The sequence below is a fragment of the Nomia melanderi genome, chromosome 3 (assembly GCF_051020985.1).
Source record: "Nomia melanderi isolate GNS246 chromosome 3, iyNomMela1, whole genome shotgun sequence".
NCBI classification, from domain to species: domain Eukaryota; kingdom Metazoa; phylum Arthropoda; class Insecta; order Hymenoptera; family Halictidae; genus Nomia; species Nomia melanderi.
The window spans coordinates 24,147,862-24,163,895 of record NC_135001.1 but is presented as its reverse complement, the minus strand read 5'-3'; the positions used below and the strand labels follow the sequence as shown (position 1 = coordinate 24,163,895).

The following is a 16,034-nucleotide window of genomic DNA, read 5'->3' as shown; positions in this document are numbered from 1 at the left end:
CAGAGAATGTTGCGTAAGTTCACAGAGCGAGCTGTTTGTACCGGACAGTGAGAAGGTTTCGTCGTTTTCCCTCGTTGTCGTTTCCAGCGTAGCACTGGTGAAAAGTTGAAATTGAAAAGTGAACGGTCGGCACTCGAATAATTCAGTCGAAAGTTGAAAGAGCGAAAGGTGCGATCTTTGACGACGTCTGCCTCGCGAGGGTCGAGTAACACTTGGTTTGTCGTTGCTTGTCAGAATTTCGGGGATGATCGAGATATCGAGGGTGTACCGGCCGCTGTATAAGTATACTCGTCCGGAAAATGGAGAATCGAGCTGAAAGTTCGCAAAGATTCTATCTTACCGATTTATCAGGGTTGCGTATTTCTCAGGAAATATCTGTATAGATTCGCATTGCGCTTTACGCTTTGCGCTTGACGCTTTAAGCTTACGAAAGGAAAACGGCTGAACTTTGTCATTGGATTATGCTTATTCAAGCGTGGTTTGTTTGCGTTTGCACTGGCCGCGTTGCAAAGGAATCAACTCGGGATGCTTGTGTTTTGAACGAAACGGCGTGCCCGTAACGCGATTACTACGGGTTTGAGGATAGCAAAATCGATTCGGTCGGACTTGAGTGATTTACAGTCATTAGTTAATTTTTCGTACAGTCACCTTCGTTCAAGATTTCAAGGAAAGCGACCTCTTCTTACTCGTTGAAGCTCGAACCACCGAACAAGCAGAAGATCAAAACGCGAAGAAAGCCTTTGTCGACACCAGCGTCGCCGAGCAGATCCAGAGAGCCTCAATGTACCTGTATGACCCCGGAACAATTTGCCAGACTTCGAAATCAGGAAGCCAGATACCGAGGTTTCTACGGTACGATACGTATACATGTTTGTTGCGACGCGACGCACGAAAATAATGCCCAATGAAACTCGAATGTGCACGTAACAACACGTAATTCGACCGATATAATATCGGTGTGTCGATTACGTGTTCGTTCACCTATTCTTCTCTAGCTATTATTCTGTACTGTTCTGTATCTGTCGCGTACGCAGCTACCTCCACGCTTCCGCGTACCGTGGTACGATCCACGGAGATGGAAATGACGCCGGGTCGAGAGAAAATAACGGCAGCAACGTCTAGCGCATCTCTTTACGATAACGTGAACAATACGACAGCGACACCGGGAAAAACAACGAAAATCGCTGGCGATTCGACGAAGCAGAAGGAAAAGCAGAACGAAACCTGCCAGACGACGCCAAAGACAGCGAACGTTGGCATCGAAACAGTTACCGTTGGTTCCCAGGCAAGTGTGAAGACTGTCACTTTAATCGTCCGCCGTTCGTTCACTGTACTCGTAATCTGATGCACCTTACACTCGATTCCTCGTCTAAACAGGTACCCCTCCGGTACCCACTCGGTTAGGTGTGCTGTTTGCATATTCGAAAATTAATGTCCTTTAGTCTATGCGAGGTCAGGTCGCTTCAGAGTTGTAAACGATACAAGGTAATCTCGCGTGTACAGTAAGAAACGGCGTGTACGAACAAATTGTTCACAACGGGTTGCAGATTGACAGTCCGGAGGAGAAAGGCGCTTTGGTTTCTCCGAAGAAAACTCCGAAGCAAAATCAAGATACGGCTACGCAGCAGAATGGTACTGAGATGCTGAAATCGGAAGGCACTCAAGCCGGCGGAACTTTGCAGAACAAGTCTTTGCGAAAAGAGCAATTGCATCACACAAAGTCAGCCGACTATACCGACTTGGAAATTCAGAACGGCAATATCTTTAATATAGTGAATAACAATCATGGTGCGAAGAAGTCGAAAAGCAAGAGCACGGACGACATGAGGATCGAGAACGCGCAGAACGGTGGAATCAGTTTAGATTCTAATACTCTGAAGAGGATGTTGAAACCAATATCGAGCATCGATAGTCCAGTCACATCGCCGGAGATGACCAGAAAAAGGCACAGCCATCACAGTTATCATTACCATCCGAGCAATAACAACCAGAAATACGTTATGCAGGAGACTGAGAATGAAAATTATGCTCATCCATATCGGGCACCGTACAGTAACAAATTCCAGGCTTCCAGAAGCGTGCATGACATGGGACATCAATATACCGGTATGTACGACAGATTCTTCTACGCGATGTGTGCGTGCGCGCGTGCCTGCGTGTAAGACATATATATATATATATATATATATATATATATATATATATATATATATATATATATATATATATATATATATCGGATACCCGATTTATACGATGTATACTGTGTAGAATGGGTGCGTTTCGAAAATGTCATTTCAATAAAAGTTCTGCGGTGTGAAACGCGGAACGAACCGACTAGCAACGGCCAGAATAAATGGGGGACATTTAGGTCCGCGTAGATTGGACACGCGTGCGATACTGGCGCGACATTGGCGCGACATTGGCACGACAATACAACGATAATACAACGACAATGTAACTCGAACTTACTGCCTTTTAATAATCAACTGACAACTAACCTGTTGGACTGCAACGAGTTGATCTAATACGTTTAGTTGCATCGTTGTTCCGTCGAATAAAAGAGAGAATTCGTCGCCGTCTCGACGCGAAAATGATTAAACTCTAAAAGTATAGTTTGATCCGTGGGAATTTTATGGAGAGGATGAGTTGCGAGCACGCGCGTGAGCGGACGGACGCGAGCCTCTTAATGTCGTGTAACGTTGGAAGCATTTAAAAATGAAAGGGTAAGGGAAAGGGAAATACCGGAATGTAAAAATAACTGACATGGGGTGCGTTCAGGATCGGTGAACAGGGGTGCATGGCGCATGGCGCGTGGGGCATGGCGCATGTCGACGCATCGCTGAGCCACCTCGATTAGAGGAAACTAACGATATTATCCGTTCAACACCGTCGTTTCGAATTGCTGCATGAGGCACCTGTCTGTCGTAGGCGGCAGAAGCAGGACGTATTTAGATTCGGAACGTAATCGGTGCACAGGTGACATGTCGCCGCCATCGGATAATGTCATCTTCGATAACCAGTGTTACGCGACCACACCGAGCTCGTCGAATGGTAACTCGGACATGGAACAACCGAGTCATTGTAATTCGCGACGTTGCAACGGTGTTCAGACATATCAACAGCAAAGCATGCAATCTGTTTCGACTCCTGGCAGTCCGACCAGCAGACTACTACTCGAATACGAGATGCACTTGCGGAACACGTTAGAGAAGGGTATGGACGCCGAGAGTTACAGCTTGCGCACCTTCGAGGCGCTCCTCACGCAAAGTATGGAAAATTTAGGTGAGTCTTTGATTTATTCTTCGGTCCGAGAACTCTTTACGTCCCACTGCCAACTACTGTTTCCACGCACTGCTTGGAAATACGCGAAATACGAATATTCGAATGTTACAGAATTGGCGGAAAACATACCACTGAACGTGCCGCGCACGCCTCACGTTTCGCGACGACGTAAGTTTGATTAGCGAAATTTTTCTTTCACCACCCCACTGCCTACTTAAACGCACCGATCGATTACAACCCATGCCCGTTTATCGCATTTCTCAGGGCCTGGCTCCAACAACAAGTCCTCGACTTTACCGCTATCCTATCGTTATTGCAACGAAAGGCAAAACAGCAAAGACAGAGACGGCTATTACAGCGATCGCAACGAGATGGTACGAGAAAAAAGGGACAGAGACGTTGATCGAGATCGTGGATATCTGAGCGACTACAATTCTAGGTAACATATATTACATTTCCATTGGACTTGTAAACGTGGATTGGAACCCCCAAGAGGTCTAGCTACCTGAAAATGATTCGTCAACACGCGAATTCGATGACATTTTAAGATGCGCCAGTTGCATCGGAGAATCCGCTCGCGCGCAGTGGTTTCGACATTCCGATGGATGGCAATCGGGAAGCTCGACTCTCGGATCTGGTGCTTCTAGTTCGATAAATCCGAGTTATTCGGGGCACAAACGAGAGTCTCCGTGGGACTCTCTTCCATCGTTGAGGCACGAAGGCAGTTTAAACGACAGCGGATACAAGTCAAACCGAGCCGATTCTTTGGAACAAAGGTGAGAAACGTTTCAGTTGATTAGCTTCGTTTGCTTCGTTTGTTTCGTTCGTTTCGGAAACAAACGATTCTCGATAAGACTAATCTCGATAACTTTTCAATCCTCGCCTTTGCGTCCCCACATTTTTCTGTATAGAATTCGCGCCGCAACCGCGCGTGTTCCGGTATCCGCGCTCGTCGCTGCTGCTAATTAAACGGAACACATTTTCTTTGTTGTTTCACAGAGGTACTTTTGACAGACAGGACAGCGTGAGATCCGACTACATGTCCGACAGAGAGGGCAGATACGGAATCGTTCAACAAGCCTCTTTGGAGAGCACAGATTCGAGGCTCTGTTACCTGACGTCCTCGGAGGTAAGTCGTTTAAACAAAGTTTTTTACTGGAGCGTGACGCAACGAGCACCGCGGTATTCTCATTAACATTCACACGGTTCTTTGTTTCAACGAGCCAAGATGTCGCCAAGGAAAATCAAAATTTTCAGTTGTCTAATTTGCGGCACTCGTACAGCAGTGATACAAGACGAACACTATAATTACCTGTTATGACAACTATTCGTTTCATTAGTCAAGTATTAAGAATATCTCATTTGTAAAGTTCTCCTGCGCAAGTAGTCGATTAATGTTACAGGTACAATTTCATTTGAAATCGTTCGACTGTACTGCAAGTTAAGAAAGTCGGAGGGAGTTGTTCTTCCATCTATACGCAATAGACAAATAAGAGCGTAATTTACTGCACAAAATTCGGAATATCGATAATTGTATTATTTTTACGCAGGCGCGAATGTGCACAGAAGCGCAAGCGCACGAGTATAACATTTTATTGCTATAGCTTCTGTATGGATATGTACATGCAATCGTGTCGATCGGTGTTGCAAGAAAAATACACACATATTTACCGAACCCTGATAATCTGCTAAGCCTTTAATGTAACATGACAAAACTGGACATAATATAATATAACATAACATAACATAACATAACATGACATAACGTATGCACCCTACTTAATATTTACACTACTCGAGCTATTTGATTGGTTCTATTCGTTTAACACAACTTTTCTCGATGAAATAGGGCTAATAGGCTCGATATCCGCTGGGCAGTCTGATTTTACTTAATAATAAAAGGAACGTCCACCCTCGTGAAAATATCAATATCAATATCAATATCAATATCAATATCAATATCAATATCAATATCAATATCAATATCAATATCAATATCAATATCAATATCAATATCAATATCAATATCAATATCAATATCAATATCAATATCAATATCAATATCAATATCAATATCAATATCAATATCAATATCAATATCAATATCAATATCAATATCAATATCAATATCAATATCAATATCAATATCAATATCAATATCAATATCAATATCAATATCAATATCAATATCAATATCAATATCAATATCAATATCAATATCAATATCAATATCAATATCAATATCAATATCAATATCAATATCAATATCAATATCAATATCAATATCAATATCAATATCAATATCAATATCAATATCAATATCAATATCAATATCAATATCAATATCAATATCAATATCAATATCAATATCAATATCAATATCAATATCAATATCAATATCAATATCAATATCAATATCAATATCAATATCAATATCAATATCAATATCAATATCAATATCAATATCAATATCAATATCAATATCAATATCAATATCAATATCAATATCAATATCAATATCAATATCAATATCAATATCAATATCACTATCAATATCAATATCAATATCAATATCAATATCAATATCAATATCAATATCAATATCAATATCAATATCAATATCAATATCACTATCAATATCAATCTTACAAAATACTCGAATCTGTAGAATATTAGAGGGTAGGTAGAAAGTCTGAAATCAATTTTACTCGTCAACAAGTGCATGTGTAGACATATATCTCGAGCCGCCAAGATTTTTCCTCGTCTATGCTTTGTGTCTCCTTTTCCATTCTTTTTAGAATCGTTACAGCGAATGATACGTAGTTTTTTGTCGTTAACCTAGGACTGCAATGGAACGAATATACATGTTCCTTTGTATTCGCATCGAGTATAACGATACAAGATAGATGTACCTAACGACTTTCACGACTAATTCGCACATGAAAAAAGTTACAATTATGAATATATAATAGCATTTTTCAGACAAGCTTGTATTCGGTTTATACATGAGCTCATACATACGTATCGCGTCGCGTTTGTTTTGCATTAGTTTGCTGGAAGATGTGGTAACTCTGTTAAAAGTGGCAACAGTTGCAGTAGGTGCAATAGTATAATATAATAGTAGCAGTAGTATCGTAGAAGTAGTAGTACTAGTAGTAGTAGTGGTGGTAGTAGTAGTAGTAGTAGTAGTAGTAGTAGTAGTAGTAGTAGCAGCAGCATAAGCAGCAGTAGTAGTAGTAGTAGTACTAATAGTAATAGTAGCAGTAGCAGCAGCAGCAGCAGCAGCAGCAACAGCAGCAGCAGCAGCACAATACCAGCAATAGCATCAGTAAAAATAACGATAGCGATAGTGATAGCGATAGAGATATAGATAGAGATACAGATAGAGATAGAGATATAGGTATAGGTATAGATAGAGATAGAGATAGAGATAGAGATAGAGATAGAGATAGAGATAGCGATAACGATAGCAACGTGTATCCCCACTCGGGGGATACTTTGGTCTCCCACTGTTCTGTCACATCCCTACTATGCCGTCACCTATTTTCCTGGTTCCGCGACCTCATCGCGTATCCCCTCGCCAGCCATCCGTTTCCCTCCGTGTCCCTGCTACTACCGGGGCTGCTGCTGGTGGTCCGTCCGTCCGTCCGTCCGTGCACCCGTTCGTGCAGCCGTACGGCCGTACGGCTGTACGCCTGTACGCCCGTACGTCCCTCATTCGGTCTCTCTCTCTCTCTCTCTCTCTCTCTCTCTCTTACCACAAGGGCCGCGGTATTGATTCACCTCGCGGTAGCGGCTCTCTCTCCTCTTCCCTGTTCTCCAACAGCGCAGTAGTCTGGAGCAGCGCGCGTTCGCGGCTACGGACACACTATTAATTTACCACTCGTTCGCGGAAAATTAAAAAAGCTGGATAACTGTATCACAGTCCGCGTGTAATCCGAAAAATCGATTGGGAATTTCTGTAATCGAGGAGGTGGTAATATCGTTTGCTCCTGACCTGCTGGCGGTTTCCCCAGGAGCTGGCACACCGATATCCTCTGGAGCTTATCCGCGGGAACATCACGGATATTTCACGATGGACGGCGATACGAGCGATACTCTCGAGGATTACTGGAGGCACACGCCAAATCCGATCGTCCTACGTTAAGAAAAGGCGTCGGATACTCGTGAAAGATTTTTCTCTGCACCGATTGTCGTCGGATAGAGTTTCATCGTGATAAAACGTTGATCATTTGACCGTCGAAACGTTCGAAATTTGAATAACTCGAGGATAATCGTACAAAGTCCAGATGATCGCGACAAATCGATCGGGAGAAATCGAAGCGGGGAAAGATTATTTTCATCGGAATTTACTGTACGTGACGTTTTTCCGCTACGAACGAATATTTCTATTTCTATGTTACTAGAAATAGCTGTATAATTTGGCACGTGCAGGCTCACGTGATGTTGACATGGAACGTCTATCCATCTACCAACACGTTTCAGTTAGATCGTAGACAATTGGTATCTGTGCGTACATACCCGCGCGAATACACGAGTGATTAGGTACCTGGTATCGTTACTATTTCCATTTGCAAACCCGCCCCCACCCCCCTCTCGTCTCTCGTGTGTCAACGATTTTTCGTGAAAAAACTCGCATCGACATCGACAAATTGAATAATCGAACGTAACAGGACAAGGAGGGATTAATTACCTTGTCTGCTGAATGGCATTCGGTACATGGTTGATTGTTTGTTTCTAGTACAAAATATATACAACACCGAGTGGAAGGAGTAGATAACGCAAGAGAAAGGGGAAAGGGGAAACGAGTGAGAAAAAGGAGGAAGGGAAGAGGGCAAAGAAAAGAGAAGATAGGAGAGAGGAAAGCGGAAAGGGAAACACGAAGGAGAAAGGATATAAGAGAAGGGAACAAGTAGAAGAGAGACCAGAGGAAAGTTTTCAAGATTGTTCGACGCTTAAAAGGAATACGTAGTACCTCCTAGGTACCTGTGTATATGGAATATATATATATATATATATATACACATATATATATACATACATATATATATATATATGTATATATATATATATACATATACGAATACTTGAGGGGAAAAGAGAAAAAGTGATATCGAAAAATGTAACATATTTTTATACGGAAGTTCGTTTCTATGCGTGTATTGCAGAAATATTCTATATATTTATTTTTAATGGCGGAATACAAGGTCTACTCGTTCAGAGTAATTTGGACAGTTGAAACGTATCAGATTTACAAGCAGATTCGTCGAGAAATCGTTACCATTGATTGAACGACTCGACTTTTCTCGAATGCTTCTGAAAAGGATCGACGGTAGTAGTTGTACTGTAGAAGCGGAACATGCCCCGAACAAAATAATTGTTTCTACGTGTATTTTGGTAAAGTCTCGGAACGAAGGCAAGGATCGACCGTAATAAAAAGTGCGACGCGAACAGCGCACCGATTCGCGTAGCGAATAAAAAGGATTCGCCGCTGCAGCCACACTCTGGAACGTCGATCCCAGAAAATGAATAATACGCGGTATAATTACAGTAATAATATACGCGAGGAAAGGAGTTGATATCGTGGTATCCACAAAGTGCAAAGGGGTTGCCTTAAGTAGCGATCAATGCTATAGATACTGTACCGTACAAATAATCAAAACATGTTCCATCGTGCCGCCAATGGCAACATCTTGTATCCGATACAATGTATACGTATGTGCACGTACAATAAGAGTTATTCGCAAACAGAGTAGATATCAGATCAGAGCAGAATAGGTGACGACAGCGGCGGCGGTAGCGGCGGTGGTAGCGGCGGCGACGGCAGCGGCGTCGGTTGACGATCGTAAGTTTTTTGCACCGATAGAAGAATTGCTTTTTCCTTTTTGTGTTTTCTCCCTACTCCACGCCGTCCCAACCTACCCCATCCCATTCCATCCCGTCCCACTCCGTTCCATCGCATCCCACTGCATCCCACCGCATCCCACCGCATCCCACCGCATCCCAAATGATCCCACTCTATATTCCTTATTCGTCTGAGCATACCCTTTTTGACCTTGTACCCTCCACCTTTTACCTTTCACCCGATTGCACTGCAATGATCGATAACGTTCAACGATCGAGCTAAATTATTACTCGTTCTTCGAGAAACATGCTCAACGTGAGACGACTCTGCGTATTCTATTTCGCATGCACACTCGTAATCAGTCTATTGTGTGCGCTCAAGAAGAATCTGGAGCCATTCGTCGTGACCTTCTTCGAGCAGATTCTTCAGATTTGCCATCGAAACGAAGAATTTTGAATGAAAAGATACTCTGTCGAATATTGTAGCGGGCAAGCTAGAAGGGGCGAATGCTCGAGGCGACGAGACGCTTTTGAAGCCAACGCTGTCAAAGTCGGAATCGACGAGCGACGCGAACGGGCGTATAAACTGTTTTGTCAGCTTGTTGCTCGAATGTTTGAGAAGAGAACAGGCTGGAAACGCCGATGAAACGGCGAGGACGAGACGCGCACCGAGTACCGAAAGTCGTTCTTCGAGGCACTTTTCCAATGCGATCGACAGCGAAACATCACGCGCCGAGCAGTGTCTTTCGTTGAAGCATCTTTTACTCGGAGTCTGTTCGCTTGACCATCTCCATCGATGGCAGTGATGCTGGTGGTGATGACAGTGATACGGTGGTGATGGTAGTGACGGTGGTAGTGATCCCTTGATTCGATACAACGAAAGCAACGACATAACCACGAATAATGGTAGAGCCGAGATGGTCGGTTAAATGTACGAATAGCACTCTGAGTTTGTTGAATCCGAGCAGTAGCTACACAGACTTGAGGACGTTGCATAAAAAGCATTGTAAAAAGTATATTTGTCTGTGCAGAAGGCACACCATTAGTGTAATATGTATCAACGAATCGAGAAAACTGTATTGGTTCAACTGTAAAAACGTACGCGAGAAGGTGAACTTTGGCATTGGGGACGGTTACTATTACAAGTTGTTAAGGATCGTTGACGGAGCCCTGAACACGTGGCTTCGATATTACATCGACGGTCTCAGCCTAACTCGCAGAGAGATCATGTACAAGATCAACGGTACCGCCAAGACGAACATGAAGCTCTTAAAGGAGGGTTGCTACTGTCATTATCATCCGCACATGACGGCAGATGCGTGCAACGCCGACTTTCTGAAAAAAGTTGTAAGTTTCTGGGCCGGAGAAGGCTTTAGAGGATTGCGCGACAAGCTACGCGGTATGACGAATTATGCTAAAAAGGTAGACACGAGTTTCCGCGTAGTCGTTTCCTTATTTTCTTGCAATGTACCTATATTGTTTACTCGACCGTTGCTGTCTCTCCGCCTCCCGTTCCCTTTCTCCCGTCGCTACCCCGTTCCACGTTTCACACGAATCGACCCAGCAATCACCAGCAATCACCAGCAATCGTCGGGAATCACCAGCAACCGCCAGCAACCACCAGCAATCCGTACCAATCCCGATCAACTTTGACCATGCAACTACGTATTCGACGTGTCCCTAAGAGCATGAACTATTATTATTATTATTATTATTATTATTATTATTATTATTATTATTATTATTATTACTATTATTATTATTATTATTACTACTATTACTATTACTATTACTATTACTATTACTATTACTATTACTATTACTATTACTATTATTATGTCGTTGTTATTATTATTATTATTATTATTGTTATATTATATTATATCATTATTATTGCATTAAAATCCATGCGTCGTCCACACGTTATCGAAACAACCATTCTCGTGGTAGATAGATTAGAGATACACTCGTCGGATGGTGTACTATTTTTATAGAATGTCGATATCTATTTACACACACACATTCAAGGTTATTCACGGTAATTATTCATCAAACTGTTGCTAGAGCACACTCTCCTCTTGCACCGTACACGTCAACGTCGTTGCGTATCATCTTGTCGTTCCTGGTGTCCTTCCGTGTTTGTTTGTTTCTTTTTCAACCGTATTACGAGTAATCGAGTGCACGCGTTTCCGACGTCGAATCGGTGTCCAAGTGTCCACATCTAGGATATGTATTGAAACGGATAATATTATACGGTACATTCTGTACACCGTAGATAATACACATGATAATTTGCTGGCGATCGAGGAGTAGTCCCACGTAGTATTTTGTCAATGATTCTCGTACGTGTTTATTCGTCTGTACGGCTTCCCGACGTCGAAAGCTAAACATTAAAAATATCCGAATGTTGTAGATGTCCGACGATGACAGAATGTCTTTAACGACTGCCGTGAGTGACGACGACGACGGTGAAAGTGTGATTAATTCGCCATATCGAGGGAAACAGACTGGCACGGCTGCAGCTTCGTTCAATTGTACCGGAGCAGTTCGGAAGGCTGGGTAAGTATTCTGCCAGTTTACGAGACCGACCGATGCGTCGAAAAGAGTATGTGCGCGTTCGACACGCGTGTGGCCAGTTCTATTCGAAATATCGCTCGGCGAGCTCGAACTGATCGGTATCGATGATTCGCAGATTCCTAAGCGTGAAAAAATGGCTATTGCGGAAGAAACATCAAATCGAGCTCGCGAGGAAAAGAGGATGGAAAGACTATTGGGTTTGTCTGAAGGGGACTACTCTTTTGTTCTATCCGTGCGAGTCGCAGGAGAGTAGGGCCATGGAAGCGGCGCCGAAACATCTGATTATAGTGGATGGCGCGATCATGCAGCCGATCCCGGAACATCCTAAGAGGGACTACATATTCTGCCTCAGTACCGCATTCGGCGATGCGTATTTGTTCCAAGTGAGTGAAATTGTCGATTGCACGTTTACTCGCGAGTAGAGCCAGCGAATTACGAAACTAAGAAATGAAAACTAACAAACGAGAAATAGTATACTGCGATTGCTCTCGAGCAGCGCGTGTATCGTTGAAACACTTGGACTCCGACTTGGATTGTTTGCGTTAGGCACCGTGTCAGGTGGAGCTCGAGAACTGGGTAAACAGCATCCACTCGGCTTGCGCTGCTGCGTTTGCCCGTCATCGCGGCAAGACCGGTACCCTTCATTTGTTGCAGGAAGAAATCTTTCGATTGGAGAAGGCGATAGAATCGGTAAGCGTGGAATCGGTATTTCTTGTCTTGGCAACTATTTGCTCCGCGATCTCGCCGGTTTCACGGCTTAAATCGGTGCGCCGCTACCCGAAATGGGGACGAAGCAAATGTACGCTACGCTTGTTCCAGGATCATAAATTAAAGCATATGGCTGACCTTCAGCAGTCCGTCGTGTCCGATGTCGAGACGAAACAACAGATAAACAATCAAATCGTTCAGTGGGAAGAAAATCTAGAGCGGCTCCATTGCGAACAATTTCGGCTGAGATGTTACATGGCTAGTCTACAAAGCGGCGAATTACCGAATCCAAAAGTAAGCTACACATGTAAATTACCAAGGTTTCATCATTGATTCGACAAGAATGTCGAGCATATTGCGCGGCGCGGTAAATTCTCGCGTGCAAGGTATTTTCGATATACACGGCAATCTATATTTTCCATTGGCATCCTCGACTCGGCGCGTATCGATTACTTTAACCCCGCAAATAGAACCTCGTGCAAGTTGGACAAGCACCATTTTCCGCTAGATTAGTAGGGGGCAGCTTGTGAGAGAGAGAGAGAGAGAGAGAGAGAGAGAGAGAGACTCCTGTCACACGAATATTGGCATAATTCCACACCTCTTACATACTTTCTTCGCAGAGCTTATTGACGCACGTATCGCGCGCTACGAAACAAACGCTAAACAAACTGGGCGTCTTCACGGTGTCGTCGTTTCACGCGTTCATATGCGCGCGAAGTCCCTCGTTACTGAACAACCTGCTGGCAGGACGCGGAGCTACGAAAAGAAGGCCGCCGTTGCTTTCGAGGTCCAATAGCGTATCCAGCAGGAGATCTCTTCAAATTTCCTCGAGAGACGACGAGAAAACTGTGAAAGTGTGCGTGCCGGAAAATCAGGTGAGCCATTCGCGCGCGGTTCCTGCCTGCCGTTGGAGTTGTAAACGAACCTTTCGTGTTTCGGATGGAAAACATTTCGCTTTCACGTCTTTTCCGTTGCAATCTCCAGCTGGTGTCTGTACTGTTACGCGACGCCATGACAGTCGAGGAATTCCTAGCAAGTGCTTGTAATAGAAAGAATCTGAACCCGATGGAGCATTTTGTCCGCGTTAAGAAGCGGCGCGACATGGAAGACCACAATTACTTTGTACCGCATAGAACCGACTCGATAGAAACTTATGTAAGCACCAATGTAATCACTTACCGTTGAGCGATTGCTCGGTCGTTGAACGAACGTATTATTCGGTTAACACGTTCCGTGCCACGGAAATTTCGGTTATACTTTACTTGTGAACTGTATCGATTCTTTAAATAAAATACTCAGCTGTATTCAAGTTCTTGGTAATGTTTATACATTTTGATATCGTTCCTTTATGTTCTCGCTGCTTTGTAACGCACACCACCATCCGTGACCATGTGTCCCTTGAAAATATTGCAGAGATTACCAATCGATATGTGCCATACACACGGTATAGGTGGCACCGAACGTGTTAAGTTTCCGCGGAGGAGCGACACGCGGTATCCGTATTCACGAAACGTGTTTCATGTTTCAGTTGCATACCCACGAAATCGTTGAAGTGTGTGCGAAAATCCTGTATCAAGTCGAATTACAAAGAAACACGCTTGAACAGATGTGGGGTTTTTCGGTGGAAGCGGAGCTTATCGAAAATTCCGATAGGCAGGACGAACTGTGTTGTTACGTTAGTAGAGTCGAAGATAAGAGTGTGGCGATGCAAAATGGTAAGGTGCGAATAATGCAAGCCAATAATTGCATGCAATGTCCCGCTGTAGCTGAGTAGGTAGGCTTTCTTTGCCCTTCTTCGTTTTAACTTGCAACATTATGAAAACAAAGTATACGCATAGACACGAAACTGTGTGTCGCGGATCAGTTCGATGAGAGTTTTCTTCCGAATACCACGACGACAACACTCTACTTTCAGGTATCATTAAAGGTGACGAAATCATGGTGATCAATGGCGCGATTGTAAGCGATCTAGACATGATGTATTTAGAGAGCGTGTTACAAGAAGAAGTTGGTCTGTGTATGATGATGAGGTCTTCTCGAACGGAACCACCGGATCTTACGGGTATAATGCGGGTGACGGACGACATAATCGAGAGCTTGGTTTGTCCACCACCGCCTTCCGATCCACCGGTCATAAGCGAGGAAATGATCTCTGGCTTGATCGTTCCAGCACCCGGATGGAGTAAGGCTACTTTTTCTTTTCTTTCTCTCTGTTTCTCCGTGAGCGTTCGTGAGTTTTTCAAGTCTGTCGAGTCTGCTCGATCGAACATTTCCAGCCTCGCTGTGCATCTCACCGAGACAGTCTTTTGCTAAAAGTTATTCTTCTTCTTCGATACTTTTCTTTATATTCGTCTAGTACACGCACTGACCGATAAACTGTTGATTTTCTCTGAAAACTCGCTGTTTCTGAAAACTCGCTCTTGAATAAATGTGTCGGAGCCTCGGGTAAACGTGATAAACAGAGAGATACATGGTTCTACGAACGCAGGTAAAGAAAGCATCGCGCAAGAGTGCACGTCGACCGTTCACACCGAAAATGGCAAGCAAACGTCGTCTCGCACAAATTCCTTTGAAATTGAAAATCTGCTGAAAACAGCCGAACAAGTGACGGGGATCTGCCGCTCGCCTGGCGAAACTAGAAAGTCTAGCCCTACCGGGAGCGTCGTTAGTTCTCATTCGCAAGCTTTGACGCCGAGCCGCCAGCTAAGCGACGCTGAGAAACTGAAAAAGGTCATCTTGGAATTGATCGAGACCGAGCGTACTTATGTGAAGGTGAGCATTAGACGATGTACATCAGGTATGGACCAGTTACGTATTCGTTGCTCGGGAAATAGGGAAGAAATAGCTATTGTAATTCGCTATATTAATACGACGCGGTATTTGTAGAATTTAAACAATTTGCTGGAGAACTACTTGGAACCCCTTAAGCGTGAAACTTTTCTATCGAATGCAGAGATAAATGCGTTGTTTGGAAACATTCAGGAAATTGTTACATTTCAACGGCAGTTTCTGCAAAATCTTGATCACGCGATCGAAATGGAGGCTGATTTCAATAATTTTGACCATCCGAGTCAATTTAAGGTACGTGTGTCGCAATGGAAAGATAGTAGATGCGTGTATTTCGACTACTTACGTACGGCCGATCGTTCCCTATCGTTGTAATGTGTAACGGCGGGTGTATGCTTTTTAAAGGGTGTTCTGTTTTCCATTGGAAGTGCCTTCTTATATTACGTGAATCACTTCAAGCTGTACAGCTCGTTTTGCGCGAGCCATTCGAAGGCGCAAAAAGTTCTCCATCCAAGTAAGCGGAATTGCCACCTACTCCCGATCCCCATGTTCAGTCTCGAAATCGGAACTTTTCCTCTTCGTAAGAATCTATTTTGCCTGTTGCAGACGAGGGAAACCAAGCTTTACAAGAGTTCTTGCAGGCAAGAAATCCGAGACAACAACACTCGTCGACCTTGGAATCTTATCTTATTAAGCCTATACAAAGAATACTGAAATATCCGTTGTTGTTGCAGCAACTTCGAAATCTCACCGACGAACGAAGCGAAGAACATCAACATTTAATAGGTAAACTAGTTGCGTAGTGCAGTAGAAGTCGCAGCTTTTTCTATTCG

At 43.5% G+C, this 16,034-nt stretch overlaps 1 protein-coding gene across 25 annotated transcripts in view; it reads left to right on the top strand.

The window, feature by feature from the left end:
- Positions 1 to 16,034, top strand: part of sif (guanine nucleotide exchange factor still life) — a 35,235-nt gene that overhangs the window by 8,445 nt on the left and 10,756 nt on the right. For 17 of the 25 annotated variants that reach the window (XM_076365406.1, XM_076365405.1, XM_076365410.1 and 14 more), the window contains 21 exons: positions 1 to 13; positions 645 to 852; positions 1,035 to 1,285; positions 1,548 to 2,106; positions 2,932 to 3,285; positions 3,397 to 3,453; positions 3,550 to 3,724; positions 3,834 to 4,061; positions 4,285 to 4,414; positions 11,543 to 11,688; positions 11,822 to 12,089; positions 12,253 to 12,396; positions 12,526 to 12,708; positions 13,035 to 13,289; positions 13,399 to 13,569; positions 13,943 to 14,129; positions 14,330 to 14,596; positions 14,903 to 15,186; positions 15,301 to 15,495; positions 15,607 to 15,715; positions 15,808 to 15,987. The exon at positions 1 to 13 is cut by the window's left edge and continues 106 nt beyond it. In XM_076365406.1, the coding sequence (XP_076221521.1) occupies positions 1 to 13; positions 645 to 852; positions 1,035 to 1,285; positions 1,548 to 2,106; positions 2,932 to 3,285; positions 3,397 to 3,453; positions 3,550 to 3,724; positions 3,834 to 4,061; positions 4,285 to 4,414; positions 11,543 to 11,688; positions 11,822 to 12,089; positions 12,253 to 12,396; positions 12,526 to 12,708; positions 13,035 to 13,289; positions 13,399 to 13,569; positions 13,943 to 14,129; positions 14,330 to 14,596; positions 14,903 to 15,186; positions 15,301 to 15,495; positions 15,607 to 15,715; positions 15,808 to 15,987 (4,364 nt within the window). The other 8 variants (XM_076365408.1, XM_076365411.1, XM_076365413.1 and 5 more) reach the window with 8 other exon arrangements.